The sequence below is a fragment of the Barbus barbus genome, assembly GCF_936440315.1.
Source record: "Barbus barbus genome assembly, chromosome: 32".
In the NCBI taxonomy this organism is placed as follows: Eukaryota; Metazoa; Chordata; class Actinopteri; order Cypriniformes; family Cyprinidae; genus Barbus; species Barbus barbus.
This window is the reverse complement of record NC_136760.1, coordinates 7596028-7610463: the sequence shown is the minus strand read 5'-3', so window position 1 is coordinate 7610463 and position 14436 is coordinate 7596028. Positions and strand designations below refer to the sequence as shown.

General features: G+C 37.6%; 2 protein-coding genes across 3 annotated transcripts; one reads left to right on the top strand and one right to left on the bottom strand.

The window, feature by feature from the left end:
- Positions 1-61: 61 nt before the first annotated feature.
- LOC306851901 (radial spoke head 10 homolog B-like) lies at positions 62-6061 on the top strand. Its single transcript, XM_079388396.1, has 18 exons — positions 62-357; positions 437-512; positions 970-1038; positions 1186-1359; positions 1436-1521; positions 1646-1766; positions 1871-2047; positions 2114-2234; positions 2501-2628; positions 2714-2903; positions 3010-3103; positions 3174-3253; positions 3422-3567; positions 3650-3757; positions 3824-3952; positions 4203-4257; positions 5278-5428; positions 5679-6061. Exons 1-18 carry the CDS (start codon positions 125-127, stop codon positions 5773-5775), a joined length of 2235 nt encoding a protein of 744 aa, XP_079244522.1. The 5' UTR covers positions 62-124; the 3' UTR covers positions 5776-6061.
- LOC306851899 (disks large-associated protein 5-like) lies at positions 5869-14025 on the bottom strand. Of its 2 annotated transcripts, none has more exons than XM_079388393.1 (20): positions 13915-14025; positions 13023-13243; positions 12768-12949; positions 12627-12683; positions 12004-12037; positions 11813-11893; positions 11561-11635; positions 11407-11484; positions 11237-11265; positions 10928-11103; positions 10601-10840; positions 10262-10350; positions 9907-10067; positions 9716-9814; positions 9388-9628; positions 8010-8733; positions 7885-7933; positions 6694-6868; positions 6552-6589; positions 5869-6187 (listed from the first exon to the last, which is right to left on the bottom strand). In XM_079388393.1, exons 2-20 carry the CDS (start codon positions 13240-13242, stop codon positions 6083-6085), a joined length of 2853 nt encoding a protein of 950 aa, XP_079244519.1. In that variant the 5' UTR covers position 13243; positions 13915-14025; the 3' UTR covers positions 5869-6082. The 2 variants fall into 2 exon arrangements, with proteins under 2 accessions (XP_079244519.1, XP_079244520.1); XM_079388394.1 differs by having other exon boundaries at positions 8028-8733.
- Positions 14026-14436: the final 411 nt, after the last annotated feature.

The following is a 14436-nucleotide window of genomic DNA, read 5'->3' as shown; positions in this document are numbered from 1 at the left end:
GCAAGTCTTACTTGCCGTACTTACCATTCCCTAGCAACCGATAGCTTGTTACTATGTACACTCCACTGGGATTCCAGCTAGTCGGTGTATTAGCGAATACTTCTACCTCTCTGCACCACCAACGATGGCTAAAGGATACAAAATAAAAAGTTCTAACAGATCTACACCAGAACCAACGTTAAGTAAAGTGTTAGGAGAGTCCTCCACGTCCAGTTTGCTGTCAGAGCCTGACGATGTGCAAAACTCAGCGAGTTCCACTGTGTGCTCCGCATCTCTACCTACGATTGACCATCAACAGAACCACGAGCACGATCAGTGCCGTAAAGTTCCCATTCTTCTTCATATAATCGTGGAAAGGTGAAAACACGCATTCTTGCAAAAATTATAACAATTTGTTGACTAATAGTGTTTAAATTGTTTGGTCCCTTGTTCCCAGATATGAGGGTGATAAGAGCGGAGACATGTTTCATGGAGAAGGTGTCGCTTATTTTCAAGGTGGCCACATTTACAAGGTGACTGACCCTGGGACCCCAGTATAAACCTAATCTAAGTAAAATGATAACTTTCATTGACTTAAATTACTAACTTTACATTATATATTACTCAACAGATCTTAGTTAGACGATTTAAAATGTGTAAATAGAAATGTCTGAAAATGTAAGTTGTATACTTTTATACATTCTCTATTAACCCCCTGAAGTTTACACTATAATGGAAAATTTCAATTAGCCTACATTATAATTTATTTGTATATCACTTTTTATAACAAAGATAAACTATGAATAGCAACTGTTTAATATCTAAGTACATTGTAATTGTAGAAAAAAAAAACATTTAGAAATGAGGAAAAATAACTTTTTTGTATTTCATTCTTGCTGATAAAATACACTTTCTTGTCATTGGTTCCTTCAAATGTCTGCTTGAAAGAAGTATTTTGTCAACTGATTTCTAACATTTTGCAATCTTCAGGGTAGTTTTTCACACGGGTTAATGCATGGCCATGGTGAATATATCTGGTCAGATGGTTTAAAGTATCAGGTACGTAAAAAGTTATCGCAAGTTGTGCTTCATCTTCATGTACATTTTTAAACAAGTCACATAATACCCCAGTGTTTTTTACTTACACATACACTTTCTGGAGTTTCGCCAATAATTACAAAAATTCCCTCCTGTTGCATTTGGCAGGGTGATTTCAAATTAAATGTTCTCATGGGACATGGGACTTACACCTGGCTGGATGGCAGCACTTATGAGGGACAGGTACACAAAGGTGTCCGTCATGGTGTCGGAGTGTATAAATGTGCCAAAACCTCTATCGTGTACAGAGGTCAGTGGTATCTGGGCAAAAGACAGGGTCAGGTATGTACGTACACACATCCATTGTCACAACTTTTATAATAAATATTATTAAACTGGTGTCCTGTAATGGTTACAGGGGGTAATGTACTATAACCAAGCAGCCACAGCATGGTACAAAGGAGAATGGGCGAACAATTGCAGAGAGGGCTGGGGAACGCGGTGGTATGTGATATTAATGCACATTTCTTTATAATTTTTTTCATTTAAAAAATACTTTCAAATTAAGTTTATTATTAAGCTCTGCTCGATATCTCCTTACGAACTACATTTTTTTGTTTCACTAAAGTTACCCGTCTGGAAATGTATATGAGGGACAATGGAGGAACAATGTTCGGCATGGAGAGGGAACAATGAGATGGGTTCAGTTGGAGCAGCAATATAGTGGGCAGTGGGTAAAAGGCATCCAGGTCTGTTTAACTTTGCCCATTTTTTAAGGGTCATTGCCTGTATTATGTCTGATTTCATATAATTTTGTACGGAAACTCTAGCAGAAGTTTCTTATTTAATGTAGGATGGAAAAGGAACACACACGTGGTTCCGTAAAAGAGTTCCGTGCTCTCAGTACCCACGTATGAACGAGTACACAGGAGAATTCGTTCAAGGCATGCGTCATGGTCAAGGACAGTTCTGTTATGCCAGTGGGGCTGTGTATTGTGGAAAGTGGAAACATGACAAAAAACATGGACAGGTAAACCACCTTTCAAATGATCTGAGATGGTTTTGTGATTCCAACACTGCAGATGGTCTTTTGCAGGGAAGGTACACGTTTGAAAACGGACGGGTATATGAAGGGGAGTTTATTAAGGACTGCATGGCTGAATTTCCTGCCTTCACTCCTGGCCTAAGTGGAATTACGACTCCTTTTCCAGACGAGAGTAAGTAATATGTAATGTATTAAACACAATGGAATAATTAATGTCCATTTATTTTGTTAGTAGATAATGTACAGTCAGTCATTCTTACAACAAAATTCATCAGGATGTCATGAGACGACTGGTTCACACTAGTCTTGATTATTTTGACAGAGTTTAGTTTCCAAAAATGGCTGGCTGACAGTGCAATATCCCCTACATACAGGATGGCAGAGTTTTAGTTTTTTATGTCCGTCTTTAATCTAACAGTGTTTATCTCTGTACATTAGATGATTCATCAAACAGAGCTTCACAGTCGAGCACAAGCTCATCGCCGCTTGGATCTGACATGATTTTGAACATTCAAGCCCTGTTACATAGATTACCCAAGGCCCACAGAGATCAAGAACTTAAACAGGTTTTTGTCCTATTTTGAGATGAATCCTAAGGTAAATCCAGGGCCAAATCTGTGTGTAACTACTATTTTATTTACATCTGTTTAGGTGGAATTTGCGGTAGTGAGACACATTGGTTTGTTAAGGGAAATATACAACTTCTACAGCTGCCTTGGACATGAACAGTCTTCTGACAAAATATTCCCACTGACCCACCTGCAGTTCTCTCGCTTTCTCATGGACTGTAAAGTTCACCAGCATGGAATCACATTAGCGCAAATGGATCGTCTTATCAACGGTAACGCCTTTGAGCATAAGAATGTTAAGTGATGATGCTTTTCTCTTGTCACAAAATCTATTACACATAATTAAACGTTCTGCTTGTTGTCATTGTCTGAATTTAGATGAGGTTCATTCTCCTTTTGCTGCCATTCTACCAAGAGAGTGTATCAGCTATATTATCATTGTAGCATATCATATTTGCCACAAAGATATTGAGTGAGTACATTCATACCATAATAAAGTTTTTTTTATGCTTTCAAGTCACAATTTTTTTGTCATATTTTAGATCCTCTAACAACATACTCGCAGCATGTTTTTCGAAGCTCATGAAGCAGAACATCATTCCCAATGCAAAACACGTAAAAGGTAGAGAGACAAAGATCGTAGAGAATTCATTTTCTGTATAAAATTATTTATAAACTCTAATAAATTTTATAATTAATACTTAACATATTATTTTTTTATTACAATGGTTAATTTTATTATATATATATATATATATATATATATATATATACACACACTTTTTTTTAGGGCCTCTGTTCTGCCATCCTGTCCATGCTGCGGTTGCATATAACTACTCAGACAGATGTTGGGAAATTTACCAGGCTCTGTGTAAAGCCAGTTCAATCCAGTCTGACACAATCTTGACTGTAAGGCAGTTTGTCTGGATGCTTAAGGTAACAGGCCTCCTACTCTAATCTAGTTTCAGCTTACTAAGAATTATTCATACATGATTCTTATGCAGAGTCCTGTTCACAGGACCTCTATCTGTATGGCAGTGAGCTAACTGTGTCTAAAGTGTTAGAGATCCTCTCTGTGGACAGTCCTGCAATTTATGATGGAACCTACAGCAACCTGGACCTGGAGGTCAGTAGCTGATGGTATTTGGTTGATGATATTTTGATTTGACTTGATAAATGAATTTGGTTGTAGATGAGCTTTCTGGAGTTTTTTGAGGCATTGTTGGGCTGTGCTGAGGTGAAAGGCCAGAGAATCCAAACTGATGTTGAGAGCCAGATTGACACAAATCATCAGGATGACACTGTTCTGAGTTCACTTCAGGTCTGTGCCACCTGTCCTGCTGTTCTTGTTCACTAATTATAGTTACATCATTTAAATAGATTTTTTCTTATTACTTCTAAGAAAGAAATCATCCCTTTCTAGCATTTTCTCCCATGTTGACAGTACAAAGTCTTTTGAGATTTGTAGATATGACTCAGTCTCACATTAAGTGGATCATTATCTCAAGCTTGAGTTTAAAGCTAACCAGACTGTCTCCATTAAGGTGTTCTCATCTTTTGAAATGTTTCAGTCATCCCTATCTGAACAGACCGAGCGAAGCCAAAGTCCTGTGCTTGCTTTCAAAGGTTTGACTTCACAAATGCAATTCTTGATGGTCAGTATTGTTACTGTATCAGTGCTTCTCAACTAGGAGGCCTCAGCAAACATCCAAAGGGGCCTCAAGATGATTTTAAATGATCAAAAATAACAAAACAAGCATTACATTTTTTTTCATTAACCCCCTCAACAACTGTTGTTTCCTTTGAAGAACTAGGGTTCTCACTGGCTTTGAAAACTTGGATTTATGAGATTTTAAAATTTTTTTAAAAGTGTAATTTCTAGACCTGGAAAAGTCATGCAAATTTATATTAGTGTGAAACTCTGAAATATTTATCAGAAATCGAGTTCAAATATCTTTGAGTTTGAAAAAAAAAAATCCTAGTAAATCATGAACTACTAGAAGAGTGATATAAATTCATTGGTTAAAGAGTAGGTGAGAACATTCGGGGGCATGCTCCACACGGAATTTCTTTTAAAGATATTTGCTTTACATGCTCATTTGTAGAGCCTTTAAGGTATTTTTATATATATATATATATTTTTTTTTATTATTACTTTATATGTCCAAAACAATTATATTGAAACTGTAGGGGGAGTGAAAAAAAAAAAAAAAACATTTTGAAAATAAAACTAGGGGGCCTTGCACTGAAAAAGGTTGAGAACCACTACACTATATTGATCAATCCATTATCATGTGTAAAGTAACTACATTACTATAGGTCTAGATCAGGGCTGTCCAAACTTAGTCCTGGAGGGCCGGTGTCCTGCAGTGTTTAGCTCCAACTTGCCTCAACACACCTGCATGGATGTTTCTAGTATACCTAGTAAGAGCTTGATTAGCTGCTTCAGGTGTGTTTAATTAGTGTTGGAGCTAAACTCAGCAGGACACCGGCCCTACAGGACCGAGTTTGGACACCCCTGGTCTAGATAGTCTCAGATTACTGTATAGTTATACTGATATTAGTACTTCATATACTTCGTCCACAAACAGTACATTTCTCCATCTCGGATTTATGACTAATAGTGGGCTAATTTCATATCCTCAGAGACAAAACTGAAGGACTGGATGCAGAAAACACAGCAGTTCTTCACTCAGATATTTTTCCCTGCATATGAGCGCAGTGTGGAGCTACAGGAGGAGAGATTCAGGCTGAGACAAAAGAAGAGAATTTCTCTTGCAGAGGCTGACAATGCAAGGTATTTCAAAATTTGTGCTTTCCCTGATTCCAAGAAAAGTTCTAATTCACACTGCACCGACAGATGCTGACAAACATTCGTCTGATCAGTGTGTTGGTCTAAACATGTTTTTGCAGATTAAACATACTAAATCGGTATTTATTGGCTCGTGGAATGTCTGAGACATGTCGGCTGTCTGTGTCTGTCAGTGTAATGTGGACTGGCCTTCTGAAGCCCATTTAATCATTATTAACAAAATGCCTTTTTTCAGATTTATAGAAGAGCTGGAGGCTGAGGAAAAACAAAAGAAAGATGGTAACGGAGAGGTTCCAAACAATGCTGTTAATTGCTCGCCTTCTACCCCATGACCTCCACCACATCTGTCATTTCAAAACAGTCAGTCACCAGTGGTAGTAAGAAAAAGTAGTAAATCCACAGAATGGTATATTGTTTTCTTATTTAATTAAAAGCCTTAAAAATACATTTTCTGAGGTCAGAACTGCATAGAAATATTGTTGTATCTAAATATGCTCATTATAAAGTACAAAAAGTAGCAAACAAATTGCGTATGAAAGGACTCCAATTCAACAACAAACAAAAAAAACCCATCTAATTCAAGTACAAAAAAAAAACTAAATAAAATGATCCACATCCAAACAGTGAGTGGATGTGCTTTTATTTGTACGTGGGAGGTGTGAATGTGATCAGGTCATGTTCACAAACTGACTGTCTCACTTTCTCCTTCCGTTCTGGGGAGAACAGCAACAGATTCTCCGACATCTGAAACACCAGAGAACAAGATGTTTATAGACACAAAATACTACAGTTAAAATTGTGAAATTTAATAAGTTGTGATATAGTGGTTGAAAGAGTTCCCACAGTCATAGAAAAACCTAGAAACACCTGATAATTTTAAAATTGTGGTTTCTAGGCCTGAAAAAAAAAGTTTAAGGAAATTAATAGAATCTCATTCGTAGTTAAATGAAACTAGTTCCTATTAATAAAATTAATTAACAGCTGCAAGATATTTTATTGGATCAAAATTGCTCTATGTTTGTGAATTTCCATGACTGGAAAACTGTAGGGAACCCTGCTGAAAGACAAAGAGGGAATTGAGAGTTCATAAAGAAAAGATTTAACTCACCTGACTGATCTGGGGTGAGAACATCATTCCGTGAAAAGCTGAGACAGGAGTGCAAGAAAGAAGTGTGAGTGCCCACGTGCCCCCAATAAACCACATGTGAGCATTAAGAACATTGTGAAGTGATGACAGGGACATAAACTACCTGTAGGTGTTGCCAAGACATCATGTGGGCGCTCCTCTGCCTGAGTCCCCGGACTCTCCATCTCAATATCCACTGGCCCAAGAGAGAACCTCTTTGCTGCAGGACTCTGTGCAGGAGACATGCTGTATTTCACTGTTGGCTGCAGGTAACGCTCAATGTCCAAACCAGTAGCACCCTGGGAAAAATGCATCAGATGATGATTCTCAAACTATCAAATCAAAGTAAAAAAAAACCTCACTTTAGATAAGAGTAGGATTTAGGAATATATAATATAGGTTAAAGCTACACCATGAAAATGTGGCCCTCTACTGGTTAAACCCATATGCTTCTTGCAGAGGAACAATGTTTTGCTTGTGCTTCGACTCTGTACCTCTGTGTGGCTATAAGGACTTGACCGATTATCAGTGCCGATATTACACATTTTTATGGTTATCGTCATTTTCAAAACAGATTTGCTGATAAAATAATTTAAAACCATTTCTAGAGTTTGTCAGCTTTAAAACCATTTCTAGAGTTTGTCCTTGTTATTCTTAATTTTGAAAATTATTACATGCATACGTATATGCAAAATCTCAGTTATCAGGCTACTTGATCTGTAATATTCAGTATCGGCCCTAAAAATCAAATGTGACCCTGCGCCACAAAACCAGTCATAAGGGTCCATTTTTTTAAATTGAGATTTATACATTATCTGAAAGCTGAATAAATAAGGATAGGACAATATAATATTTAGATACAACTATTTGAAAATCTGGAATCTGATTTAAAGTTGTCCAAATTAAGTTCTTTACTATGCATATTATTAATCAAATTAAGTTGATATTTATGGTAGGAAATTTACAAAATATCTTCATGGAACATAATCTTTACTTAATATCCTAAAGATTGCTACAAATATATTTGTGCTACTTCTGACTGGTTTTGCGGTCCAGGGTCACATATCGGTCGACCCCTAATATTTATATCCATTCTGGGATGAACAGCAACAGAGACTCTGACAATCAATCATTTAAATGGTGCAATTGATTTAAAATGTAGGCACCACAATATTAAAATGTACAGTGCAGTTTACATTTAAGAGTGTTATTAAATTATTAGGGGTTTTAAAAGATCAACTTTAAATGACATCAATTAATTACCCATTTGGTAGCAAATATTGTGCATCTAGAGTTAGATTTTGTAGATAATTACCTCAGCATCTTGATTTCCAGTCATTTCAACATCCATACTGGTTGGAGATCTGTATGGACAGAGGAAAGAGTATATAAGATTATGAACAACAAAACGTGACATAATTCATACTACAACTAACATACACGTGAAGTGTAGCGCACCCATTACTGGCCAGAACGAAGACCTCATTACAGAGAGCTGTAGAAACTGTGAAATCTTTGGTTGGTGTGGAGGGCATCGGGGTAGGGGAAGCAGGTGCACAGACACTGGGTTCTGCTTCCACTGGTTCTGAAGAGCTATGAGATGAGCCCTGGGATGGAGTATCTAGATCAGCATCTGCTCCAGGCTGGACATGCAATCTCTCTTCAGAGACTTCACAAGAGATGTTCTCTTGTGGTTCCTCTTGGGAAGAAGGACTGAGCATAGACTCTGGAATGCAGTCTTCATGCTGAGGTTCTGAAGAATCAACAGCTAGCTCACACTGGCTGGGTGAGCCATGCGTTTTGGCTACTGGACTGTTTTCTGGTCCATTACTGATATCTGGTTGGGTGTGTTGGGTACAAGTAGAGCTTAAATCAAAATTAATACGGCTGTTGCAGCAGGTCTCGGTGTCCGGCGAAATACTTCGGTTGTGGTCAGGACCAATTTGAGGAGTTCTGGGTGACTGTGGGAGGGTCTCAGCACTTCGTAGAGGAGTGGAAACAGGCAATACATCAGGTTGATGGGTTGGAGGAGGTGTGGCAGACATGCTGAGTAGAGAGGAAGTGTGAGAAACTGCAGTAGATCTGCACTGCCTGCCTGGAGTGCTGAACTTAGAAACACAGGGTGAAGAAACTGCACTGGTTCGACATGATCTTCTAACAGCACCTAAAAACAAGAGAATTATCTATATTAAAAACAAAGACAACATTAAAAAAAGGATACTGAATTAGTTTAAAAGGCTAATTAAGTTAAGCAATTAAACAAGTTAAACTTAAAAAAAAAAAAAGGAATATTTAAGTATAAATATTATATTACTATAACTCTAGTAGGCCTGGACTAGTTTAATCCTGTAGTTTTATAGCTGGAGGCAGTAATGAGAAATGTGATCAAAAGGACAAAAAAAGAAACATTTGTTTTTTTTCCTTATCTAGTTGAACATGACTATACAATAATAATAATAATAATAATTAGTATTATTAAAATAATTAAAAGAAATAAAATAATATTGCAACAATACCATTATACTGTAACAAAGTATTTAATAACAATACTACTAGTAACATTTTATTTTACAGAACAGTAAAATTTACTATTTATGGCTGCCTTTGAAAGATTAAATTATAGAGCTTTTGAGGTTTTAATTAAACCACAGCACTTGTTTGAGTTCAAGCTGCTCTGAGTTACTTAAAACACTGGATGATCAGCTGGTCACATGTGTATATATATAAAAAAAACAAAACAAAAAAAACACCACATAGCTTTACTCTGAAACTTGCAGGGGCCAGTTATTAGATCTCATCCCAAGTATTTCGATCTTACCTGATGGCTTGACTGGACTTTCCACCTGGAAGAAGCCTCCATTAAACACCACAGTCTGTGCAGGCAGTGTGATGGCAGGGGCTGCAGGAACAGAGCTTGAGTCATCCTGGATGTTGTCTGGAGTCTTGGTGACGTTCTGTTCAGCCTGCTTGGCTCTCATGGCGGCCTTTACAGCAGCCAGTCGACTCTTAGCTGCAGCACCGGCACCTGTTCCAGCCTTCCCTCCCACAACAGGAGGCTTCTGTAGGATAAAAGTACAGGATATGAGAGTTACACAATTCACCTCTTTAAAATGCTACATTAAAATGGTGCTGATAATGTTGTTTACTTTGGCCACTTTTTTTCTGGCAACAGGCCTGACTTCCTCTTTCCACTCCCTTGCTTCTGCCTCTTTCAAGGCATTAAATTTCTTGTTAACATCTTCCACCTATTAAAAATAAATTAAATTAAAATAAAATGCATCATTAAAACAAGGCTTGGAAAGAATTTGAGCACTTTTAAAACGTAACATCAGCACACCTGAAAGTACACCATGTCCCAGAAGCCCTGCAAGTCAGTACACGTTGTTATTTTTTCTCCACGGCCCAAGTCACAGTCATCCACCAGCCCGCTGAACTGACCAAATCGCTCTTTCATCAACAATCTGGCCTGGCCCACAACCGTACGCATCTGGTCTCGCACTGCACAGAAATATATTTACTCTAAATAACTGTAAACATCAAACATGCCGATTAGATGAGATTGCGTCACTTTCAGTATTGGCAGAAAATAAATAAAAATAAATTAGCCTTTCTGGGAAACCTGGTTAGAATACCATGTTAGTCTTGAATTAAGACAGATTCAAATTAAACACTGGTCAAAACAAAAGACTTACTCTCCTCCGGGATAGAAGTATCATCAAATCGTGACTTCCACAGCTCAGAGAGTCCAGTCAAATGCTCAGTCTCGCTGGCTATCATTGCCCTAATGAAACAACATACACTACTGTTTAAAGATTGAACGATTTTTTGAAAGAAAGGAACTGTCACTTATTCAGCAAGCACTGATCAAAAGTGACAGTAACGGCATGTATGTTACAAAAGACTTCTATTTCAAATAAATGCTGTTTTTTTTTTACTTTCTGTTTAAGAATACTGAGAAAAATGTATCATGATAAAGTACTATACCATACTAACAACTCTGTTCCATTAAGAATAGTAGAGATCTGCCTCACCTGAAATAGGCAACATCATGCTGAGGCTCCAAGGGGGACAAGGGAGGTGATGGTGCCGTAGAGCTGGACGGCTGAGGACAGGACGGGGCAAGAGGGGGAGAGGACACTGAGGGAGGGTTGGCAGGATGATTTGATGGAGGGGTTGACAGAGGTGGTGGAGGGGAGGAGAGGGAAGAAGCAGAAAGAGCAGGTTTTGGGGGAGAGGGAAAGGTGGGCTCCACATTGCCATCAGAAAGAAAGCTATTAAAAAGAAAAACAAACAGTATTTCAAACCAACTTAAAGTATAGAATTATCAAGTAGTTTGTTGGAGTAAATTCTAAAGGTACCTCGGTGAGAGGAAGGCGCCAGCTGAACGTGGAGAGAGGGGTGCAGGCTCGAACGACCTTAGGCCAACAGGAGGCTGGAACACGAACCCCTGAGGGGCAAATGAGGGGGCAGCAGCTTTGGGTTCCTCTTTCTCAGGTCTCAAAGAATCAACTGCAGTGTCCTTTTTCTCAGCAGTCTAAAAAAAAAAATATATATATATAAATATATATATATATATATATATATATATATATATATATATATAAAATGTAATTTGCAATTTTCAAAAAAAAATGTAAAAGCCAAGAAGACACGACAAGTCACCTCACCTTATTTTCAATAATTGCCTTTGTTTTGCCTGAGAAAGATAGAGATAGAGATCTACTGATTAATGACACATTTATCAAATAAAGCTAGAATAATCCAACATTGCCTTCTGAGCAACACTATGGCAATATAAATGTACAATATCAGAAGAAAATAGCTGTATCTTTCTTACCTTGTACGTCTTTCCCTTTGCCTGAAGAGGGTGCTGCAGGACATTTAACAGTTGATCTTGTTTTTGCAGTCCTTGAATCTAAATCACAGAGAATGTGGCTTTTGTGCATGCAACACAAGTACAGCAAGGCTTAAAATGTTATAATAAAACTCACTAGTAACCGGTTTAACCACAGCTGCTGGTGTTTTAGCAGCTGATCGGGTGATTGGCGCTCTCACAGATGGTTCAACTGTAAAAGTTCATGCACAATCATGCTCTGTATGGGGTCCTAATTCAAGAGTATACTACTGTTCAAAAGGTAGGAGTCAGTAAAAAAAGCTCTCATTGAACTTTGAAATGAAAACATTAACCTCTAACTACATCCAACTGCATCTTTTACATCTTCCTAAAATTAAGGAAATTTTACCTGTAGCTGCTCTGGTTTTGGTGGTATTCACAGCTTTTGAGTTAGTCTTGGCTGAAGCTCTGGTGGTCAATACATTTTCAACTGTACAAACACAAAGATTGTTCATCAACAACATGAAGGCACCACAGTTTGTTGATTTGTATGATTCGCATTAGGCAATACAAAAACATGAGAAGTTAAGCACAACAAACCTTTCTTCTGAACAGCATGTCTGTTTGCTGCTGGCTGTAATTTAACAGAGGTACATAATAAAGTTTACATGATTTAAAACCATGAATAAAGAAGTTACACAAGAAAATGCTGTAGCACATATTTACATGACGACAAAACACATATGGTTCAGAAGTTTGGGGTTGGTACATTTTTTTTTATGTTTTTGAAACATTTAAATGAATTATCAGCAGCCGTTACTCCAATGTCACATGTTCCTGCAGAAATCATTCTAACCAGTTGTTTGGGTTATCAAGAAACATTCCTTATTATGATCAATTTTGAAAACACTTGTGCTACAGCTGTAATATTTTTTGTGGAAACAGTGATTTCCCCCCCAGGATTCTTTGTTGAATAGAAAATAATTTTGGTAACATTACAAAGTCTTTGCTAAATAAAAGTATGCATTTCTAAAAAAAAAAATAAAAAAAAAAAAAAAAAACTTTTGAAAGGTAATATACAAAGATAAGCTGATGTGTGCATTTTTCCCATATTTAGGACATTGTTTGATGTTGATAATGTTGGAAACCAGACATTATTTCTGTCATTTTATTTGGTGATGGCAGTGACGCAGAAATTAGACACTTCAGCTCTTAAATGATACCTTTTGATTCTGCATCATTGAGCGTGTCACTCGTGTGGACTGGTTCGTTTCGGTGATCTGTCATGATGAGGAATGAGATGGGAAATTAGAAACTCTTTATTAAAGTCTGAGATTTTTCTAACAGTTATTCCCATCACTCACCTTGCCTCTGCTTTGTGCAACAGTGTTTGAAGGCAGATACCCGAGCGGCTGTGGCTTATACAGGCTGACCTTAAACACGCCTTTCTTCTCTTTGTCCCGCTTCTCCTTCTCCTTCTGCAACATCTTGTTTTCTTTGTAACGAGCGAGCATCTTCTTTCTCTCCTCAGCAGCAGCATTTATATCTGTTAAGTACAACTACTTGAAAAAAAAGGCCATGCCAAAACAAAATCAAACAAAAATAACTATGATGCTGACCATTAGCTGCCTTTGTTTTTGGTGCTCTGTCTTGGGTGGCCATGAGGCTGGATGCATCCATCGAGAGCTCGATCTCCGGCAGATTGCCCAGGTGTCTGCGCAGGTTCTGGATCTTCTCTCGGTTCTCTTTCTGAGATTGAGACCGGCGTCTGGACATCTTCAGCCGGATCATAGACACACTGCTGTCCCGCTTGTACAGGTGAGCGAAGCGAGAGTCCATCCTATAAGAGTTTTTACAACATGAACATGATTATTTAAAGCAGAGAGGTCACCGCTTTTCTATAAATAGGCTTAAGGTTAGGTCTATTTTAATGTAATAATTCAACTCTGTAAAACTATATAATTTTGCTTAGTTAGGTCAGTTTATCAACAGGTAGAAGGAGATTAAACGCTTTCATATCATATCAAGTCTGTGTTTCCAATCAGACTTCTTTTTTGGTGACCTGGTAAAAACATGGATAATGTCTCTGTAACCTTTTGTGTTCTTTTATTTATTTCATGCTGACTTCATGTAAATCTTTTTCTCTGAGCAGTCACAGAACGGGTTGGTTTTAGTTGAACAAACAAAATAAATAAATCTTGATTTCTTACAGGAGAAGGTTGGACTTAAAGAGTTGTAATTTTGTTGATATCACTTGTAAAAAGTAAATTCCTAACCAAATCCTTCAAACTGATGTGTGCTATTCATATTACATTTATAATAAAAAAATTCAAATTTGATTATGCCTGAATCAACAAAGCAACATATTATCGCAATTATACTAAACCAGACGCTTTACGTCTTTTGCACTTGTAAGTTACACAATGACATTTTATGCGCGTTGAGGCCACATTTAACACACAGAGTTTATTTTCTATCCATCTGTTTGAAATAATAGGAGATATTCCTTACCTTTATATTAAGGTGGGTCACGGAAGTCTGAAAAAATGCTATATCCAGCCACAAAATGATTCGCAATATTTATATTCTGTAACGTTTACCTGCCCAACGCGTACGGCATGCAAGATGGCGGGCAGGTTTTGAAAAGTGAATACCGTTCTCCTGATTGGCTGCTCTGCTCTGCAGAACCTTCCGTTGATTGGTTAAATTCGGGTGACGCCTTATGCACCGCCCACTTACAAATCCTAACATGGTCACCGTGACGCTGGTGACTGTTCATCAGCTGTCTAAGACATTTCAAAATATATTTCTATTTTAGGCACAGCTACAAACAACTAATCCGATCACTCCAAACTTAAATACATAAATCATATAAGCTACATGCTGCTCTGTCCGGTAATATTTTGAATGGTTGTGTTCAGAAAGATAAGCCTCTTACTGAGGATAAAAGTCAAGGTGGATCACCCTGACCAGATGTCCAGCGGATATAATCATACTTTATGATGCAATTAGCATATTATTCTCCCCAAGCCA